The 19,342-nt window shown below is 45.6% G+C and overlaps 1 protein-coding gene across 1 annotated transcript in view; it reads right to left on the bottom strand.

Annotated features, from left to right (window-relative positions):
- PELI2 (pellino E3 ubiquitin protein ligase family member 2) overlaps positions 1-18,383 on the bottom strand; it is a gene marked incomplete at both ends in the record, with an annotated part of 154,653 nt that extends 136,270 nt beyond the window's left edge. Inside the window, one exon of the mRNA XM_080706854.1 lies at positions 18,307-18,383. Coding sequence (XP_080562980.1) covers positions 18,307-18,383 — 77 coding nt within the window. The remainder of the gene's footprint in view (positions 1-18,306) is intronic.
- Positions 18,384-19,342: the final 959 nt, after the last annotated feature.

Below are 19,342 nucleotides of genomic sequence, written 5' to 3'. Positions count from 1 at the left end.
GGAAAGAAAGAGAAAGAAAAAGATCCTCTACAGAGATTTCTGCTAAATCATCAGATGGCATGAAACTTCAATGGCCTGTTAGCATGCCACTTCTCAGGAGTATCAGTTACCTGAGATCTTTACTGTACAGTAACAAAGTTCAGTTCCGTTTTCTTAGTAAACAAAATACCCAACATACTATAATGTTGGTCTCAATCTTCCAAAGAATATTCAATGTATCAAGTTGGCTTATCAGTGCTATGATGAAAATACCTGACAAGAACTTTAGAGAAAGAAAGGTTAACTTTCTCATGGCTTCTGTAGTTCTGTCAACTCCAAGGCAGAAACACCATGGCAGTAAGATATGGCAGAGGAAGGTTGAGTTCAGGGCAGCCAGGAAAGTAGAGAAAGAGACAGGAAATGGACAAGGACAAACAAAGTCCTTCAAGGCCATTCCCCCCAGGACCTACCTCCTCTAGCCATTCCCCACCTGCACAGAGTTACCACCTAGGAAATCCATCAAATTATTCATCTAAGTCAGGCACGGTGAACATGCCCATAATCCCAGTACTTGGGAGGCTGAGACAAGAGGGTCACAGGTTCAAGGAGAACCTCGGCCAGTAGTGAGACTCTCCCAATCTGGTAAGACCCTGTTTCAAAATAAAGGGTAAAAAATAGTACTGGGGGGTGCAGCTCAGAGGCAGAATGCCCCTGGGTTCAATCCCCATTATCAAAACAAGGTATTTGTCTATCAATGTATTTTTCCACTGATAATATTAGAGGCCTGGTCCCATCATTTCACCTCTGAACATTTTTGTGTTGTCAATATGTGAACTTTTCCAGGTGACATTCCATAACATCCAGTTACTTTTAGTCCAAAAGAAACAAGTGTTCCAGATTTTTAAATATATCCTAGCAGAAAAATACAGGCTGTTTTCAATTTAATAATAGTCACCACATGTAGCTAATATATTATAACAGAAAGCCAAAAATGTCAGCTCTTAGAGAAATCTCACTTTAGAGAGATTTTCCATAATAAATTGACTCATCAACCATCAGCATTCCACCAAAATCTCTGGGCTACCACCCCTAGACATTACTTCTCATTTTGAGGAAATATCTGCAATTTCCGGATCATTTTGTATTGAGAGCATATGCCCATCATACACCAGAAAGAAATTCTTTTAAGAATAATCAGCCAGATACTCAACAGAAGACAGTGCCTCACTATAATTCAATCAAAACTAAATGAAGGAATTCATTAAGCTACTTTGCAAAACCACAGTTCACAAATCATTTGGGCTACAGCTTCCTCCCAAAGATTTGTGCACACACTGAGCAGCAGACTGTTTCCCATCTACTTGTTGGCACGTCATGAAGCAGTGCACGTGCTCACAGAACCTGGTTTGTGTCTGTGTACGTTTTACACTTAGAATACAGCCATAAGGCTACAGAGATACCACTAAGAATGAGGACCTTAATTCACAAACTTATGCTACCACACTTCTCTCCAATGTATTAGTATATTTTCTAACACATCACCACAATCCCTTTTTATTTCTTATAAATCCCATGAATATGCTGAATTTTAGACATTCATTATCAATTACGGTCCCTATAAGAACTGAATGGGAATGGACAAAGGAATGAATATTCATTTGAGAACTCCACAAAGTGGAAACTGAGTGAGAAACTGGACTGAGAAGGGAGGAGAAAGTAAAAGGAAGGGGAGTAGGGATAGTTTATATATATGCCTTTGCTACACACCACCCTCCCCAGCAAAAAGAAATAAAGTGTAATGACAAGATCTCTGGTTCTTCATGGCAACAATTTAAAGAAGAAAGAGAAAAAAAACAGGCTCAGGTTGACTTTCAGAGTACCCCAACTGTCTTGCTTCAAATACATAACAAGCTGTGTTCCACACAGTACGATTAGGGTTGGGGGGCAACAAACAGCAAGTAAGTTTGCAGGGACGTGAAGAAAGAATACGTGGAAATAGGCTGACGAGCAAACGTCATACATGCATTACCAGCATAAGGTGCTCCACGAATCAAAAGGAGGGAGCTGAAAAGTAGAAGAGGTGAGTGAACACGCACACACAAGGAAACCCAGCCAGCATACAAACACAAGAACCCGCTGCGATAGCATCAGAAAACTATAATGGAAAGAGTATTTATCTGTGACTTCAGAGTGAAAAGATAAGAAACCAGAGCAACTAATTTTGAGTAAATATAAAGATTTATCACTGTCAAAATAAGGCTGGGTTTGTTGATTTTTCTAGGGAGATTTTTAATACTACATACTAAGAGAGATCTTTTAATGCCAAAAGCTGAAATTACTGTCAGCTTTAGGTCACATCCCTGTATACATCTACTTTAACCCTTTCTCTTCTGAAAGTTTAAAATTTTAAAGACATTACTATCTCATTTTAGGGCCAAACAGTCCATTATCAATGAGCACCTGTGATGTCTGTTCACTGAGGAACTTCACAGTCTACCTGACGTTGAAAGGCATAAATAGGAGAATACTTTTAGGAAGTTTATTAAAGAAATAAGAATAAATGTAATACCCATTTTATAATGCTTTTTTTTTTTTTTTTTTTTGGTGGTAGTGGGGCTCCTGGAAGCCCTTCTCCGGGCTACACTCCCAGACCTATTTTATTTTTGGAAACAGGGTCTCTTAAACCAGCGCGAGATCCTCCTGTCTCCGCCTCTCAAGCGCGGGGATTACAAGCGTGCGCCACCACGCCCGGCTATAATGCATTCTTAAAAACCAGAGCAGGGAGCAAAGTGAAGAGGCTGTCCAGAGCACAATGCTGCTGTCTCCAGGAGAGCATCTCTGCATCCCTCCTGACCATCCACACAGTGCCAGGTATGGGCCAGTGTGCAGCTGAGGGAGCCCCAGGCTCCCGATAAGCAGGAGACGCAAGGCACAGAAAGCTCACTAGAGATCCTTGCTCCTTGACACAGTAAAAAAAGGAGCATCAAGCTGAAGATGGATGACCCCAGATCTACATGCTAATAAGCATGCAGGATATAGCAGGCAGAGAAAGCTCAACTGGAGGAAGAACTGGGAACTGTGTGTACAGAAGCACAGAGATGAAGAAAAGGAAGAAAGTTATAAAGACACATAACAGTGGTTCAGGGGGAGGCCCAAGAACAGGAAATAAGTTATCTTGAAAAATACATGTGTAGAATTTATGATACTGAAAGTGTCCTTTTCTCTAAGCACCTAAGAGACTTGTTTTCAGAAGACCCTTCACACACACTTATGTACACACACAGGCACGTGTATACACAGGCTCTTGGAGATCTTCTGGAAATCTCAAGCAGGGTAGGGCCCTGTCTGTTTCTCCTCCTCACATGCATCCCATTAGAAGAGATGGAAACCTTAGAAATTCCCAACATCCTAAATATATATATATATATATAGAGAGAGAGAGAGAGAGAGAATTTTTGTTAAATAACCTATAATGCATACCTGCTTTGATCAAGAAAAAAATATACTTGGCTATTTTAATTGCTTTTTTTTTTTTAGTCCTTTTATTTTTGAAACAGGATCTCACTGAGTTGTGAAGAACCTCGCTAAGTAGCTGAGGCTGTCCATGAACCACAATCCTTCTTCAGTCTCCACCTCCCAAATGCTGGGATTTACAAGTGTGTGTACCACCACACCTAGCTAAATGCTTTTTTAACATTAATCAAGCCTCCTAAAAATGAAGATCACTTAGCCAATGCTTTAAAAAGAAGCACATTCACTATGTATGCAATGACATATAAAAATATTTATATATATATGGACCAGAATTAGAAGTGAATGTGCAAAGCATAAAAACAATACCAGCATCATGAATGACTTTCTTCCCCCTTCCCAAATTCCTGTTAATATTCCTTACATATCCTTTGAGCATATAGCTTTTTAAATAACATATTACCTGAATACAAATAGTCTGCCTTAAATTTTTTCCACTTAATAAATTTTTTCAATGAAAGAAAGCTTAATGCTTAGTGTTAATAGTGTTGATATTAAAAAGTTATGAAGAATCCATGACATATAACTTAAAACTGATTTAACACTGGAAAAACTGAGATAAAAAGAATTTCACAAGCAAAATCCAAAAGGGTGTGATTTATTATAGCTAACATGGTGGAATGCAAATGGATAAAAATATCCAGTTCGATCAGAGGAAGATTCACTTAAACTGAGCTGAAAGGGCTACGGAAGGCCCTTTCCCAAGGGAGTGGAGTTCTACTGTCCCATTGGATCTGAGCGGAGCTAACAGGAAAACCAGGGGCAGGCGCCCCTGACCCTTCCACTGGAGGAGAAAACAGAAAGGGCAGCAAGGGGGCAGGGAGGTAGCCTGGGGCCTGGGGGACAGCTCTAGCAGGGTTGTCAAGCTCTCACCCCATCCCAGCCCTAAGGGAAGTCTCCCACATTTCTAGTTATAGTCACAACTTTGAACCTAATGCCAGACCTGAGGACTTACACCCTTCAGATCTTTATCAAATTATTACTGACAACAACAGGACCTGCAGCGCAAGTCTCCAGTCTTGTGAAGCCCTGGTATGGCACAAGTCTAGTCTCTGAGAAGAGGAATATGCATGAGCTTTAGAATTTGAGACCTAAACTCCAAACTCCTTTCCTGACTGCAGCCTCATGTAAATCAGTAACTCCCGGGCCTGGCCTCCCTGCCTCCTCTTTCTTCAGTGGGGATGACCTCACCTTCTCTGGAACTGCTGTGATGGAGGACCTGGAATGTGCCAGGGCCCATGGGCTGCCTGCCCGACCCCTGCAGTAAACCACTCAGGAGCTGGGAAAACCCAGCAAGGGAACGCCCCTCCAATGCCCCCAGTCCTCCTCACTACCCTGAAGAGAGAAGCAACCATACCACATAATTGAGGGCTGAGGGACTGCTTTATGAACGACAGAGTCTGTATGTTCTACTCTTCACACAGGATTTCCAACTAATAAACCCAAAACATGAGCCCTGACAGTCACAGGAGAGAGAGGGCATACAAATTATTAAAGTGGTGAAGATTTGTGTCTTCTGTCTCATCTGGGGGGAAAAGTGTCTTGCGTTGTTCTTTTAATATTTAAAACACACGAGCAGACAACCATTATAAGACAATAATTCAATTGAAGGGCATTCTGGTGTGTGTAAACCACTCAAGTTTCACCCTGTGTAGTTTATTACATTATCAGAATCTGCTGATTGAATTACTTCCCTGCAGCGCTTCAGGTCTCTGTTTTCCCCCCATATAACATGGAATATTGCTTATCAAGATGCTATATTTGTCCTCTGGCGCTTTACTGTCTGATCTCTTAGGATGCCTGTTGGCTAAGAATGCTTTTCAGAAACCCTGGATGCTACGCACCTCCCCATGTATGTCACTTGAAAAGATCTGAACACAGGAAGGTTGAAACTGTAAAGCCCAAAGCTATGCCAGGCTTCAGAAGAGTCTAAGTCAACTGACTTTCATTACAGCCTTCAAGTCTGCATCTGGTCCAAGTTAATGCTCAGTGTAAGCAAATAAAAGGCATTTTCCTAGACTGCTGTTGGCCTGTGCTTTTCAGATTAGCTGCAGGAGTGCCACTGCAGGAACAGGCTGCACTGAATGCTGCCAGAGAGAAGGGAGGAGCAGTAAGTTCTTTCCCTCAATCAATACTAACAGGAAGATAGAGAGACAGGAAAAGGAAACAACATGCAGTAGTGTTAGTATCCAGCAAACACCAATCTTGACTATAGCTCCCTTGCTAAGCTATACAACATACACAAACATCACTAACAGCAAAAGACAAAGGGAAATTCAAGAGTGTGTGCCACAGCTACGAGGTCAGAGAGCTATTTGATGGCAGGCAGAAGACACCTCCATGGGTCATCTTGGAAAGAACTATAGATGATCATAGAGAAAATGAACTATGAATTATTTTAGATGATCATGGCAGGTTTTCCTTTAAATATTAACTATAATATATTGAGGCAAATAGGAAGGCAGGTATGATGACGATTATAGTTTATTTCCTAGAAATCATATATTTAATGTTTTGAAAACATACTAGGAGCATACAAAAGTGGGCAAACATTTTCCAAAAAAGTAATCTCAGTTTTAAGAGAAAAATCATTTAACCTTACTGGTAACATCATTAATGGAGTAAGGTTTTGTGTTGCGTGTTAATAAGAATACCCAGTATGCAAGAATTTGGCTAAAATACATCATTTAAAAACTGCAAATATGCTTCTAAACACATAAAGGCAGGATTTAAGAACAACTGTGTTAAGGTGGGCATGTTAAGCTGGTGCCATATGCCTGTAATCCCAGTACTTGGGAGGCTTAGACAGGAGGATCACAGGTTCAAAGACAGCCACAACAAAAGAGGGAAACTCTCAGCAACCTAGGGAGACTCTGTTTCAAAACAAAATGTAAAGGGTGGGGCAGGGTGGGGCTCAGAGGTAGAATATCCCTGGATTCCATTCCTAGCACCAAAACAAAATCAACCAAAAAAAAAAAAGAAAGAAAGAAAGAAAGAAAGAAAGAAAGAAAGAGAAAAGAACTGTGTGGAAATTAAAATATTAAAAAAAAAAACTAACTTTAAATCAGAGCTCAGTCACATGCCAGTCCAATATCCCTGGGCACCTTTCTCAAATGCCACACTCAGTTTACTCACCTACAGACTGACAAGTGACCCTACCTCCTTTAGTCAGAGTTCAGAGAGGCCCGGCATGGGCAGCACTCTGCATGGGACCTGGTTACATCCCCTCTCAAGAAAGGACAAATGCCACTGCAGTGACCAGGAGCCGGCCTTCTGGCACCTCCCCCAAGGGAGGAAGAACCAGGCCGCTAAGGAGTAACAGTCTCACAGGAATTTCCTCATCTCCGCAGGAAAGAGAAATAAAAAAAGGCTCAGATTCGGATACTTCCTCTTTAATGGTGATTTTAAACTCAGGTTCTAAGCAGGACTCTCTACTTCAATTCAAAAGGAGTGGTGCTCCTTGAAGACAGGCAGACACTGAGGGGGAAGGAACAGGCCAGGTAGGGCAAGCACACAAGCAGTGATCACCTGCCTCCTGCAAACAACTGCAATTTTTTAATTATGTATTTCAGCCAAATTCTTGCATACTGGGTATTCTCATTAATATGCAACACAAAACCTTACTCCTTTAATGATGTTACCAATAAGGTTAAATACTTTTCCTCTTACAACAAAATCTTCCCGATGACACCATCAGAGGTGCTGGTGGGGGATGGAATAGCAGCCACCTGTCCCATGCTACTACTGGCCTAGCCCAGCATCAAACAGCTGCAGCAGCAGAGACCTGCGTGGAGCAGTCTGGCTGCACAAAGAGCAGCGGGCACAGCTTCCCAGGTAAACCACTGAACAATGCTCACTGGTGTCCAAAGGAAAAAGGGCCCTGGCCTGCACCATGGTCCTTCTCCCCGCAGACCACACATGGGGACGCCATCACCTGGGCCTACAAGGACGCCAGGCTCCAGGTTGCAGAGGGTAGAGTTGGGAAAGAGTTTGCTGACCTCTGACTGCTTAGCCAGTGGGTTTCAACCCCAAAACATTCACACGGTTTCCAAAACAAACCACTGAGTGACCAAATGATCACCTTCCTCCATGAATGCCATCCTGCAGATGGGGCTACAACACCCACCATGAGCATTGTTCTCTGGCAGGGGAAGGGAGACAGAGGAAGAGGAAATGAAGAACAGAAGAGGAAGGACAGGCCTACTGGAGAGTTCATGTGAGATCAGGTCCTGATAACTGCTTCACTCCCCACTCAGAAACTTCAAACTGCACTGGCTACCTATGGTCTGGAGTAACTCCTGAGATGTTATGGCGTGGCTCCCCACTCGCTGAGGCCTAAGTCTTCACAGGGCTCATAAGTCTCCCTTCTTACCCTGGTCCTCCAAGCCCTTGGCCTTCAGGCACACTGGCATCCCTCTGCTCCTCAGCCCTCACGTGCCCTGCCTCCCAACACGCTGCCCTCTCTTGCTACCATCAGCTGGCTCCTACTCACCCTTCCCATCTCAGCTTACATGGAATCTTCCTTCCCGACCCCCCAACATGAGCGCGCCCCCTGGAAATAAGCCCATAGAGCCCTGTACTTGGCAGTAAGTATCTTGCTTTCACTTGTTTTTTTTTATTATTATTATTTTGTTTGTTATTTTGTGGTACTGAGGATGGAACCTTCTACCTCCAGGCTACACCTCCAGGCTACACCTCCAGGCCTTTTACTTTTTATTTGGAAAGAAGGTCTCCTTAAGTTGCTGAGAGACTCACTAAGTTGCTGAGGCTGACTGCAAACGTGTGATCCTCCTGTTTCAGTCTTACAAGTACAGGGATCACAAGTGTGCACTACCACAGCTGGCTTTTATTTGTTTAAAGTCCTTTCAAATAGGCTAAAAGCTCCATGAAGACAGGGGCTGTTCTGTTGTAACCCACTATACTACCATAAGCAATTGTTGACCAACTGGTACTACTCCAACTAACCTTCCAACTTCATCTCTCTCCTTCTGAAGCACTTCTGCCTCCAGCCAAATTCCTCACATGCCTAAACCCTGTGCCTCCATTACTACTGTTGTAGAAAAATTCGGGTCACCCTTCAAAATTCGGCCCGAAAACTGCTGCCCTGGGAAATTCTTTCTCATCTCCCAGCAATACATATGAGGCTCACCTTCACACTGCAAAAGGACTCCGCTTCAGAGCCACATCGACTGACCTACCACCTTTTAACCAGACTCTGCCATGAACGAGGGGAGCAAGTATGGACAAGTCACTAAACTGGAGTCTCAATGCCCAAATAATAAAACCCAATTCCTGGAACAATAGCATAAAGCGCCTAGGAGAACCTGACATACAGAGCTCCCGGAATAACAGCTCTCTCCCAGCACGCCTAATCAGTAACAACTAGAATTCACTGCTCTGCACTTCCTTAGGAAATATGTGATTTCCAGCACTCTTGGTCCTCAACAGAAACCATCAAAGAGCAAAAGCTGCAGCATCACCTCGTACAAACCGCAACGTTTAGTGCGCATGTTTAAACAGTGCTCAACCTCTGTATGTATAATGAATCCCATTTTTTAAGTAAATACACCCACACAGGACACATGAGCTCTTCTATATAGCCCCCAAGTCTTACTGCAGTTTTAAACTTTAAGAATTACAAAATTATAAAAGCCACACACTTATAAAATACAACATTTGGGAGTTTAACAATCACTTAATAGAAAAGGTTTGGGTATTTTATTTTTTTGTCCCTCCTATTAAGAGTGAAAAAATGTTAAAGTTCCCCAGCAGGATTGGGGGAGGTTTTCAAAATTGCATTCACCTCAGTTAGCACCAGGGAGTCTTTTTTCTTTTCCTCCTGTGTTGACGTACCTGGTATGGAGGAAGCAGCCAGTGGCTCCATGCCTGCAGGTCCCCCTTGGACCTGGGTGCAGCGCACATGACAGGCAACAGGGCTGCCGCGACACCTGGCCTCTGCAGGTGGCATGCTGGCCCGCCTCAAACAGCGCCACACCAGTGCGACCTTCTGCCAGTGCTTGTTTCTTACCCAGCACAGAACTGTTCTCCACCATGTGCAGGAGACATGAAGTATTTCAGGAACTATATTGCATTCTTACTGCCCAGTCAGACAGGTATAGCCGATATAAATGAGCTTTCCATCCTGTCATTTAACCACCCAACTGCAGTGTTAGAACACTCTTTGGTCCACTAGGTACCCTGTACCTGTGATATGCTGGTGTAGATTACGTCCCCTACTCAAATCTCTGCTGGTTCCATTATTTCCTGTCAGGTGACCTTTAAAAGCCTCAAAATCTGTGTCATGCACTTAGCTGTCCTGGCTGAAAGCTGCTTATGTGGGAGTCTCCCAGAAACATGGTTCTCAGCTCAGCCGAGCCACTCCACCGCTGTGCTTTTGTGAATGTCAGGAGACAGTACTGGCTATGGAGAGGAATGACCGCAAGGAAACTCACAGGTGATTCACACTGATAGAGTTATAAGCTAAGCTTTCAAACTATAGACTACTTAATATTTGGAATAACTCTCATCCAAAGGCTGCAACTGTGCTTATTACAGTAATTAATAACCTGAAGGAAACAAAAAATGACAAAAACTCAGTGAACTTATTTCATATTTGAGTTGTCAGGTCTGACAACCAAACCGCATGCAAATGTAGTATTGTGCTGTTTGTCTGCTGCTGTGTAACCAAGCTCCTGGAAACGAAGTGGCTTAAACCACCAAGCATCTGGTGACAAGGCTTCCTCGTGAGCGGGGTGTCTGGGAACACTCGTCTCTGCTTTGTGTGGTATGACCCGGAGCCTGACTGCCAAGGGACTCTGATGGCTTTGCTCACAAGGCTGCTGTATCAGCTGTGGTGCTGGGGACTGGTGGAACTCTCCCTCTCCTTTTATAATCTCTCATCTGCCAGAGCAACTCTCTCCCCCCACCCAGGGCAGTCTGACTTCTTTATAAGGCAGCTGTCCTTAAAAAGACAAGTTGGTCTAAACTGCAACCCCAAAAAATTCACATACTGAAGTGCTAACTCCCAGAAAACCTCAGAATGTGACTGTTTGGAGACGAGGACTTGAACTGAGGTAACCCAGGAGGACCCTAATCCAGTATGACTAGTGTCATGAGGGGAAGAGGCACCTGAGGCCCTGGTGCACAGTGAGTGGGCCATGCGAGGACCCAGAGGCAACCCGGGTGCCTGTGACCCATGGACAAAGGCCACAGGAGAAACCAACCTGATGACATCTCCCAGCTTCCAGAGCTGTGAGTTTCTGTCGCTGAAGCCCCACTGTGGTATTCTGTTGTGAGAGCAGGGGGCAAAAGCCAAGCTCTGGTATTCCTTAAGGCAACATCCAGAAGCCCCACAGCATCGTGTCCACCCATAGACCACAGCCCACGCAACACCATCACAGAACCAGCCCAGTTTCAAAGAGAGGGGGTTCTCCTGGCCAGAGGTTCAGCGCACACAGGGGCCAGAGGAACTCCTGCCTGTTGGGAAGAACAGAGATGAAGGAAAAGCCCGAGTTCCCTATCTGATCTCCAACCCACCACACCAGCAGCTCGGAAAACTGAGTAACTTCCACCTCAATAGCATAGAGAGCATTTAGCACTATTCTTTCACTGGGTGGCTTAAGGGTCGAGCCAACTGAATACTTACTAAGCAAAAATAAGTCAAGTAGTGAAAACTATCTTGAGAAGCATAAAGATCTAGTCTGCATATTTTTCTGGGATCTGGTGTGAGAGTATATTCCTTTGTCCTTTTGCAAAAGAATCTTCCCTCAAAGTAATCAATCATCAACCAATCAATCAATCAAGTGCCCCAGGAAAACCCATCACAAGTTCTCATTATAGTGAGAGTGTTCTACAACCAAGGAGGAATTTCAAGAAGGCTGGGTACAGATGGAGAAGGAGGAGGGGCCACCAAGGCTGGGGGTAGGGGGCACTTGGTAATAGTAAACAGACATTTCACACCAATAGCCTAGAAGCTAAACATACTGCCTGCTGTGGTTGGATTCTGTTAAACGGGTACTAATTAGGACGGAAGTCCAAAGCTTGAAATAATGATTTCTTATCTAAAAAGACAGATTCTGCACAAGCAGAAAAGCCAGGAATAAGCAGAGGTAAGTGTTTGAGAGTGTGAGAGGCATTCTTTGGATGGCTGGAAAGGAAATCTCAACAGAGACTTCAACCTGCTGCTGGAAACGAGGAGGCTTGGATGCCACAGTACCTCCAGCCATCATTAACAGGCATTAATGACCACAGCCTTTCAACGCACTGCCGTGGTGCACTGCAATGCAGCTCGGAGCAGCTGGTGGAATCAGAACAGATGGCCTGCTTCCCTTCAAGGCAGAACTTTCTGCAGGTGAAAAAATGACTGTTAGGTAACTCAGGGAAAGAAAAACAAACAAAAGTTGAAATTGGAATGGCTAATGATGGCAAAGTAGCTTAGTATCTCAGGGAGCCCTTAACTTGGGCCCTAAAGGCTGGTAGGATCTTGACAGAACTGCAACTGGGCTACAGAAACAGTGTTCCTTCCAAGTCCAGAAAGGTCCACTGACCCTGGTGACGCCTCTGTGCCAAGCGGGATGCCACGCTGTGTTCCTGAAATCCATTCCCTCAAGACACTTCTGAGGAGTGCCTGCTGTATGCCAGAAAGGTGTGCCCAGCCGTCTCCACAGGGGTGTGGAGTCCTGCTTCCTGTCCTCCAGGGCAAACTTCACATGAAGATCAGATCATTCAATGAACCCTGGTGGAATGTGAGTACTACTCTGAGCAAGCAAGTCGCAGTGCCCTGGCAGACTGAACCATGTTTGTTTGGGAGTGGGGCATTAAATAGCTACCCATCTGTATGTTTGTACTTCTATTTTCTTTTTGGTAAACTGCTTATATATTTTGCCTCCTTAACTAATGAAACATTCAGAACCTTTTGGCCATAAGAGCAGATCCCCCTCAAAGTAGCTTACCCAGAAAAGAAAAAAAAAAAAAAAAAAAAAAGAAGAGTGGAGGCTTTCATCACAGGATTCTTTTCCTGGAAAAACTAGCACGTCTACCCTGCTAGTCCCCCAACTGCTACCCAGCCAATCTTTCTTTCCTCTGTACACTCACTGGAACTCCGCTCTACCTACCTACTCACTTGCTTGCCATCTCTCCCACTAAAAGGCAGCTCGGGGAAGGCAGGGAGGAAAGGAGCCTGTTCACCACCGCAAGCCAGGGCAGGGGCAGTGCTGGTCCTCAGCCGGTACTTTCTAAGTCATTAAATGAATGCTCAACCACAAAGAACTTGGGCAAGGTATGCACCTAGGTCTCAGGAGGGACAGGAAGCAGATACCAGAAGATGGTCAGCTACCCTCTGGCTCACACCCCATTATTTGCCAGGGTGAGCTCCAGCCTTGGTTTCTCCCTCCATCCCCACTGCGTCCTCTTTACTGAAGGCCTTCTCTGTGCCCTCGCTTCTGCCATTGTCTTCTGTATCCTTACAGTCCAAACCCAATAATGTAGGGGCCCTTTGTGACCTGTCTCCACCATCACCTCTCACCTTAATTCACAGGCCAACTCTCCTAGCTCTGTACATTCTCCCTACAGCCCCCTGCCCTCTCAGCTTCACCTAGACCACCCTTTCTTGGCAGGGGCAGGAGACCCCACTAACTATCACAGCCCTTCTCTTACCAACTAAGCTGTGAGCTTCACAGCAGAGGACTGTACCTGTCGTACGCAAACCTTACTGCCAAGCACAGCACCTATCAAGTTTCTGTAGATGCTCAATATCTGTGGAATAAATGACCTGAACATCGGTAGTAGTTGTTACTAAGGGCCTGTGACAAGAATATCTAGCAACTCACTAGGCCAAGAAACCTGTCTGCTTGTCTTAGCAGTATTCCCCAAGCCTAGAAGACACCAAATAAATATTTGTTGAACATGTAAACTCCTGGCTTTCCTGATGTGACTCCATCCCTTGCTTTTTTCCCACCTGAGAAAACACATCGGAGTGCGTGTGGGTGGGAAATGGCATTATTAACGGGACATCTCTGAAGCATTTGAAAGAGCCACACTTTATTACTTGTCATAAGCTATGACCGTGTACCTCATGACTGGTTGGTCATCACACAGGAGGTGGCTATGACAGTGGTTGAGAACCGCTGATTTAGACAAAGCTAAGAAACATGAAGCACTTTCTCCTCTGATTTTATCTTCTAGAAGATGAAGGTAACAACAAGCTCAGGAAGAACTAATAACTGAATCATTCTAACCTGTGCTTTTTCTCTTTTTATAAAGTAGGCTTTCCTCACACCCTAGGAGAAACCTTTAATTAAATCAAAGTCATTAGAAATTTTTTTTCACAGTAATTAATTTCCTCCTGTACCAATGATGTCCACCACTGGATGCTACTGTCGTCTCCTTTTTTTTTTTTTTTTTTTTTTTTGGTGGTACTGGGGTTCCTGGAAGCCCTTCTACCTCCGGGCTACACTCCCAGACCTATTTTGAAACAGGGTCTCTTACGCCAGCGCAGGGATTACAAGGGTGCGCCACCACGCCCGGCGTCTGTCCTCTCCTTTCAAAAGCCAACTTACAGCCCCACACAGTCACTTCAGGGAGGCCACGCTGCAACTCTGCACAGCAGACACAGAGCAGTGGCCTCAGTATGGGGAGATCAGTGGCCCCAAACACAGCAACTGCTAGGCTTTGTTTTGTTTCAGTCTTTGTGTCTGTGTTTTATCATTTGGATAAAATGTTTGGTAAAACTGCTGGAACCTAAATCAAGCTCAGTTTATTTTTGTCTTATGAAGCATCCCCAAATATTGATCACATGATGATATACAACCAAAAATGAAAACCCCTAATAAAGATTCCAGTCTCAGTATGTTAAATAGAGAAACAAATAAATCTGAGAAAGCCACACCAGAAGCCAAAAAGCCACACAGACAGCCACATACTCCAAACAAGGCTAAAGTTAGTAAAGGAAAATATAGCAACCCAAAGCCAGTCACATCATAACCCTTAATAGCCTACAGAATGAAACAGTCCATCCACACAACAGATCTGAGCTCTTCAGATCACCCCACATGCTATGGGACAGTACAAGTTTTCAGGATTTTTTTGTTGTTGTTTTTAAGTTCAAAGACTTTTTAGTCTATAAAAGATAACACTAGTTTGACGTCTTTGGTTCCAATTTAGAGTGGTGGACAAGAGAAGGAAAAGTGTCAGGGTATATTTTACAGTTCCTTATTGCTACCATAGGGAGAAACAGTCAAGGCAAAGTCCCAAGGGTATAACACAAAAAGCATATGGAAACTGAGAGCTGCCTTTAAAAAACATACAGTCTATAACCCCTTCAAGTAATAGTCTTCTTTGTTTTGTCTAACAGAATGGTGCACTATCCAAAGATAATGAGGCAGGTACCTCCCCCATTTCATAGGGCTTACTCAATTTCCACCAAAATATTTTTCCATCATATTTATAAACCTTCTTTTGCAGAGCTTAACTTCTTTTTGTGCCAAGGATCTCTTTGGCAGTCTGAACCCTATACTCAGAGAAATGTCTTTCCATGCATGAAATAAAATACAGAGAACTACAAATGAAATCATTTGTACTCAGTTATCAAAACAGTTCTAAATTGCACAACCACCACACATGCGCTTCTGCATTATGACATCTGATGGCATGGCTGGAGGTGGCCTGGTGGTGGGGAAACCATGATAGGGTGACCCAGCTCAGGCCCAAGCAGCTATGAACTTGAGCAAACCTCCTTCCTTCCAGAAGCCCGGTTTCTTCATGAATAAAAAAGAGGGCTGGATATATATATATCCCCATAAGAATGTACCAGTCCTAAATTTTATCATCAGATTATCTCCTGTTTGTGCTAGTATTTCAGTTTATGTAGCTTAACTTAAAAACATCATCACCTTCCTTAAACTTGGAAGAGCATATTTTACAAAATCTGAATGCTCGCACTTAGTAATATCAATAATTCAAATATGCACATACTATTATAATGCATGGAAGTTACTGTGATTGAATCCAGGGGCGCTCTACCACTGAGCTACATTCCCCAGCCCTTTTTATTTTTTTTTATTTTGAGACAGGGTCTTGCTAAGTTGCCCAGGCTGGCCTCAAACCTGTGGTCCTCCTATTTCAACCTCCCACATATTGTATTACAACTTTTCTTAATGCCTGTTTTGTGCATATCTGCTTTATAAAAAGCATGTGTAGCACTGGCTTTTCAGCTATTATGATACAGGATGTGTGCCCAGCACTTTCAGTATATACAAAATTAGCAAATGTCAAGCTACTAGGAGCATGTAACTTAACTATACATTTTCCACGTTTGAGCCGACGGACACAATCACAGAGTACAGACCAAAAGTTCTTGATGAATACCTAATCCAATCATACTTTGTTACTGCTAAAGAAACACAGGGGTGGGAACCAAGCCAAAATCACAAAGCTGCTTGGCAGAAGAGCAGGATTTGAATTGGGTCTCCTAACTGTAAATGCATGCTCTTCCCATCCCACTAAATTGCCTCTCAAATCCTAAGCCACATTCTCAACCTTAAAATGTTAGTCAAGTTTAATATTAAAATAACAAGAAGGACCCAGTAGTTAGACAAGTCATGTCCTCCACCTTCAATTATGTAGTGGACACAAAAAAGACTTGTGGCTATGATACATTAACTGTTTAAAACTATGGAATAATTTAAATTCCATTAATCTGCCAGAAAGTGATGACCCCACTAAAATCCTAACTACATAGCATTCTTTAGTAACCGTGTAACCCATGAAAAGGTATTGAGGTATCTGTATAAAGATACTGGCATCTATCAATCTTTCAGCCTGCCATCCAGAATTTTTAGTAACATCTTACTATCAAAAATAACAATCACAAAGCAACTTTAAAAATTGTATTTTACAAGCAAGAAAAAGAATCTATCAATTCCAAGTATTGGGTATTTTTCGACCTCAAAAATAATTTTTAAGAAAATCTAACTATGTACCAATCAATGTCCATGTCCTATAGGACCAGATATGCAAACTTAACAGTAATTTTTCTTTCAGTGTTATTGATGTTTCCCATACAGGCTTGTCTCAAGTCTTAACGGTGGGGTGTGATCTAATAGGGACCTCTTTAAAATCTACTTACCTATTCACTATTTCACCTGCTCTCTGATGTATTCAATATTGCTAGTCATAAATCTACTCTCAAAAAACAAACAAACCCCTAATTCAAGTATATAAAACCCAGACTAGCATTTTCTACTCACATTTTACTTCCTCAGAAGAGACCTTTCCTGACCTAACTGAAGGAAGCAATACTGATAGTAGTCACTCTCGAAATTAACCAACTTTCTGTTGAGAATTTGGTGGCACCTGGAATTGTTACTTATTAATTTGGTTAAGTTAATTTATTCACATTTCTGGTTATGCCTGTCACTCCACATTAAAATGAAAATTCCCAGTTCACTGCTGGCTCTTCAATGCCTAAACAGATCTGGCACATAGTAGGTGCACAAATAACTGCTGGATATCTGGCCCCAACTAGGCAATGTCGTCATACTCAGTGTCTCCTGGAAAAGCATTAGCCAGTGATGGGGTGCAGGCAACCAGCAATGTAATTACATAGCCAACTTCAAATATGCCATGACACCAGGAAAATCCAAGATAAAAATCCTTTTCCTGGCTTTGGTATGTCCGGCACTTCCAGCCATGAGCACAAAACCTCCCCAGCAAAAAAACTTCTTTTCTGAAACATCTCAACAACGACTGCCTCAAAAGGAAATAAAGTTCTGGTCAAGTTCACAGTGTTAAACACACTTTGAAGCCAGCCACACAAACAAAACCAAACTCCACAAAATTAGGTTGGACTGACCTTACATAAGCCAGCCTAAACTGTGGCTTCCCCTGGTCATTCTTCCTCTTTCCAGCCAACCCTGACATCTGTCTTTGAAGTGCAATTCCCATACAGGTGAGAAAAACTGCGAATCTGCAGATAGCTTCACATCAGTGGGATTTCCAGTACTATCCCACTCAGCACTCTAGCAATAAAGTGAACAAGACTAGGAAACTTTGAGGCTTACTGTGTCTAGAAGCTTCTCTTTAAAAACTCCTCTCTTTAAAACATTTCAATGGGGCACTTACTTCAGGTCATCAAAACACATTTTTCCAAAGTCCCCCGAGTCCACAGCAAAGACCCACACGCGTGCGCTGCGCCTAGCAGCACCCAGGATGTTCTGAGCACAAGTCTTTGAACAGAGAGGGACAAAAGCGCGGGTTCCCGGGAGCCGCGCGTCCAAGGGGGGGTGGGGGGGTCCTTCCTCCTGCAGCTCTAAAGCCGAGCCGCTCCAGCTCCGAGTTTCCTGCACTTTCCTCCTCCCTCCTCCACTCTCCTCTCACTGCCCACTTTATCCTGCTTTCATCCCGCGAAGCCTCTCTCCCGGCTTATTAAGGGTAAACAATAGAAATGTCACAAGGAAACTCAGGAAGTAGATGAAGTCTCTAATTGCTGCTGTTTAACGATTGTAGATAATTACTATCTTCACAATGTGGTTTTCACCCGCGGAGAGCGAGCCGCGGCGGGCCGGCTGGCGAGCTCCCCGCCGGAGGGTCGGGGCGGCGGGGTCCGCGCTGCCCGGGGTCGCCGGCCGAGGAGGCCCCGCAGCCCGCGGCCGGAGGCGGCGCCCCGCACACCCGCCGCCGCGGCCGAGCCGGGGGTCGGCCCGAGGTCCGCGGGGGCCCGCGGGCGGCCTCGGGCTGCGGGGGCACCGCGGGACCCCCACCGCCCGCGCTCAGCCCCGCGGGGGGCCGGCCGCCACTCACCCCAGGACCACCAGCTCCCCGTATTTCACCGGCTCCTTGTTGGGGGCGCAGGGCTCCTCCTGGCCGGGGGAAAACATGGAGCCCCGCTCGGCCGCCGCCGCCTCCGCCGCGATCCCCGCCGCGTCCGCGCCGCCGCTACAATCCCATCCCGAGAAGGGGGTGAGCGCGCCCGGGAAGGGCACGGCGGCCAGCGGGGCGCGGGGCGGCCAGTCCCGCGGCTGCTCCGTCGTGGCGGCTCCGCTGCCGCCCGGCGTCCGGGCTCCGCGCGCCGCGGCCGCCCGAGCCAGACCCCGCGACGACTGCGAGCGGGCGGCGGGGACCCGTCCGCGCCGAGCCGGCGGCCAGCCGCGAGCCGGCCAGGGAGCCAGCAGCGCCGCCGCCGCCGCCGCCGCCGCCGCCGAGGCCCCGCGGGAGGCGCGAGGCGGGAGGACGCCGGGAGGGGGCGGGGCGGGGCGGAGGGCGCCGCCCCCGGGCAGGTGAGGCCCCGCCCCGCCCGGCCCTCGCCCCGCCCCCCGCGCGTGGGGCCGCCGCGCCCCCGCCCCGCCCGCGCGCGCCGACCGGCCGGTGTTATGTAAACATAGAGTAAAAGGGAAGGGGAGCTCTTAAAGGAGCAGCTCTGTTTTTCTCCTGCCTTCCTTGGGTAAAGTTAGAGCGCGGGGTCCTCAGCCCTCGCCCGCGCCGGGCTGCGCGGGAGGCCGCCCCCCACCCCCGGAAGCCCCGTGGACGCGGTTCCCGAGCCCGCCCGAGGTTTCCCCGGGCTTAGATGGATGGAAATGTAGAACTTCCTCTTGGATCACGCGTTCGCGTCCCCGCTGACACCGGGCAGTGTCGCGCGCGCTCAGCGGGCTGCCGCGTCCTCTCGGCGGCTGGGGAATTGAAGAGCTCTGGCCCGGGGTGCGGGGTTTGGGAAGTCTGGAAGGCCCTCGGAGCTTCCCACTGTTGGCCGTTGTCATCCGCAGACCCCCACATGACTATATCTATCTATCTATCTATACATACATATATGTATATATATATATTTTTAAATCCATATTCT

This window comes from Muscardinus avellanarius (assembly GCF_963383645.1).
Source record: "Muscardinus avellanarius genome assembly, chromosome: 12".
Classification (NCBI taxonomy): Eukaryota; Metazoa; Chordata; class Mammalia; order Rodentia; family Gliridae; genus Muscardinus; species Muscardinus avellanarius.
Note: the sequence above shows the minus strand (reverse complement) of the source record. Positions and strands in the feature narration are given on the sequence as shown.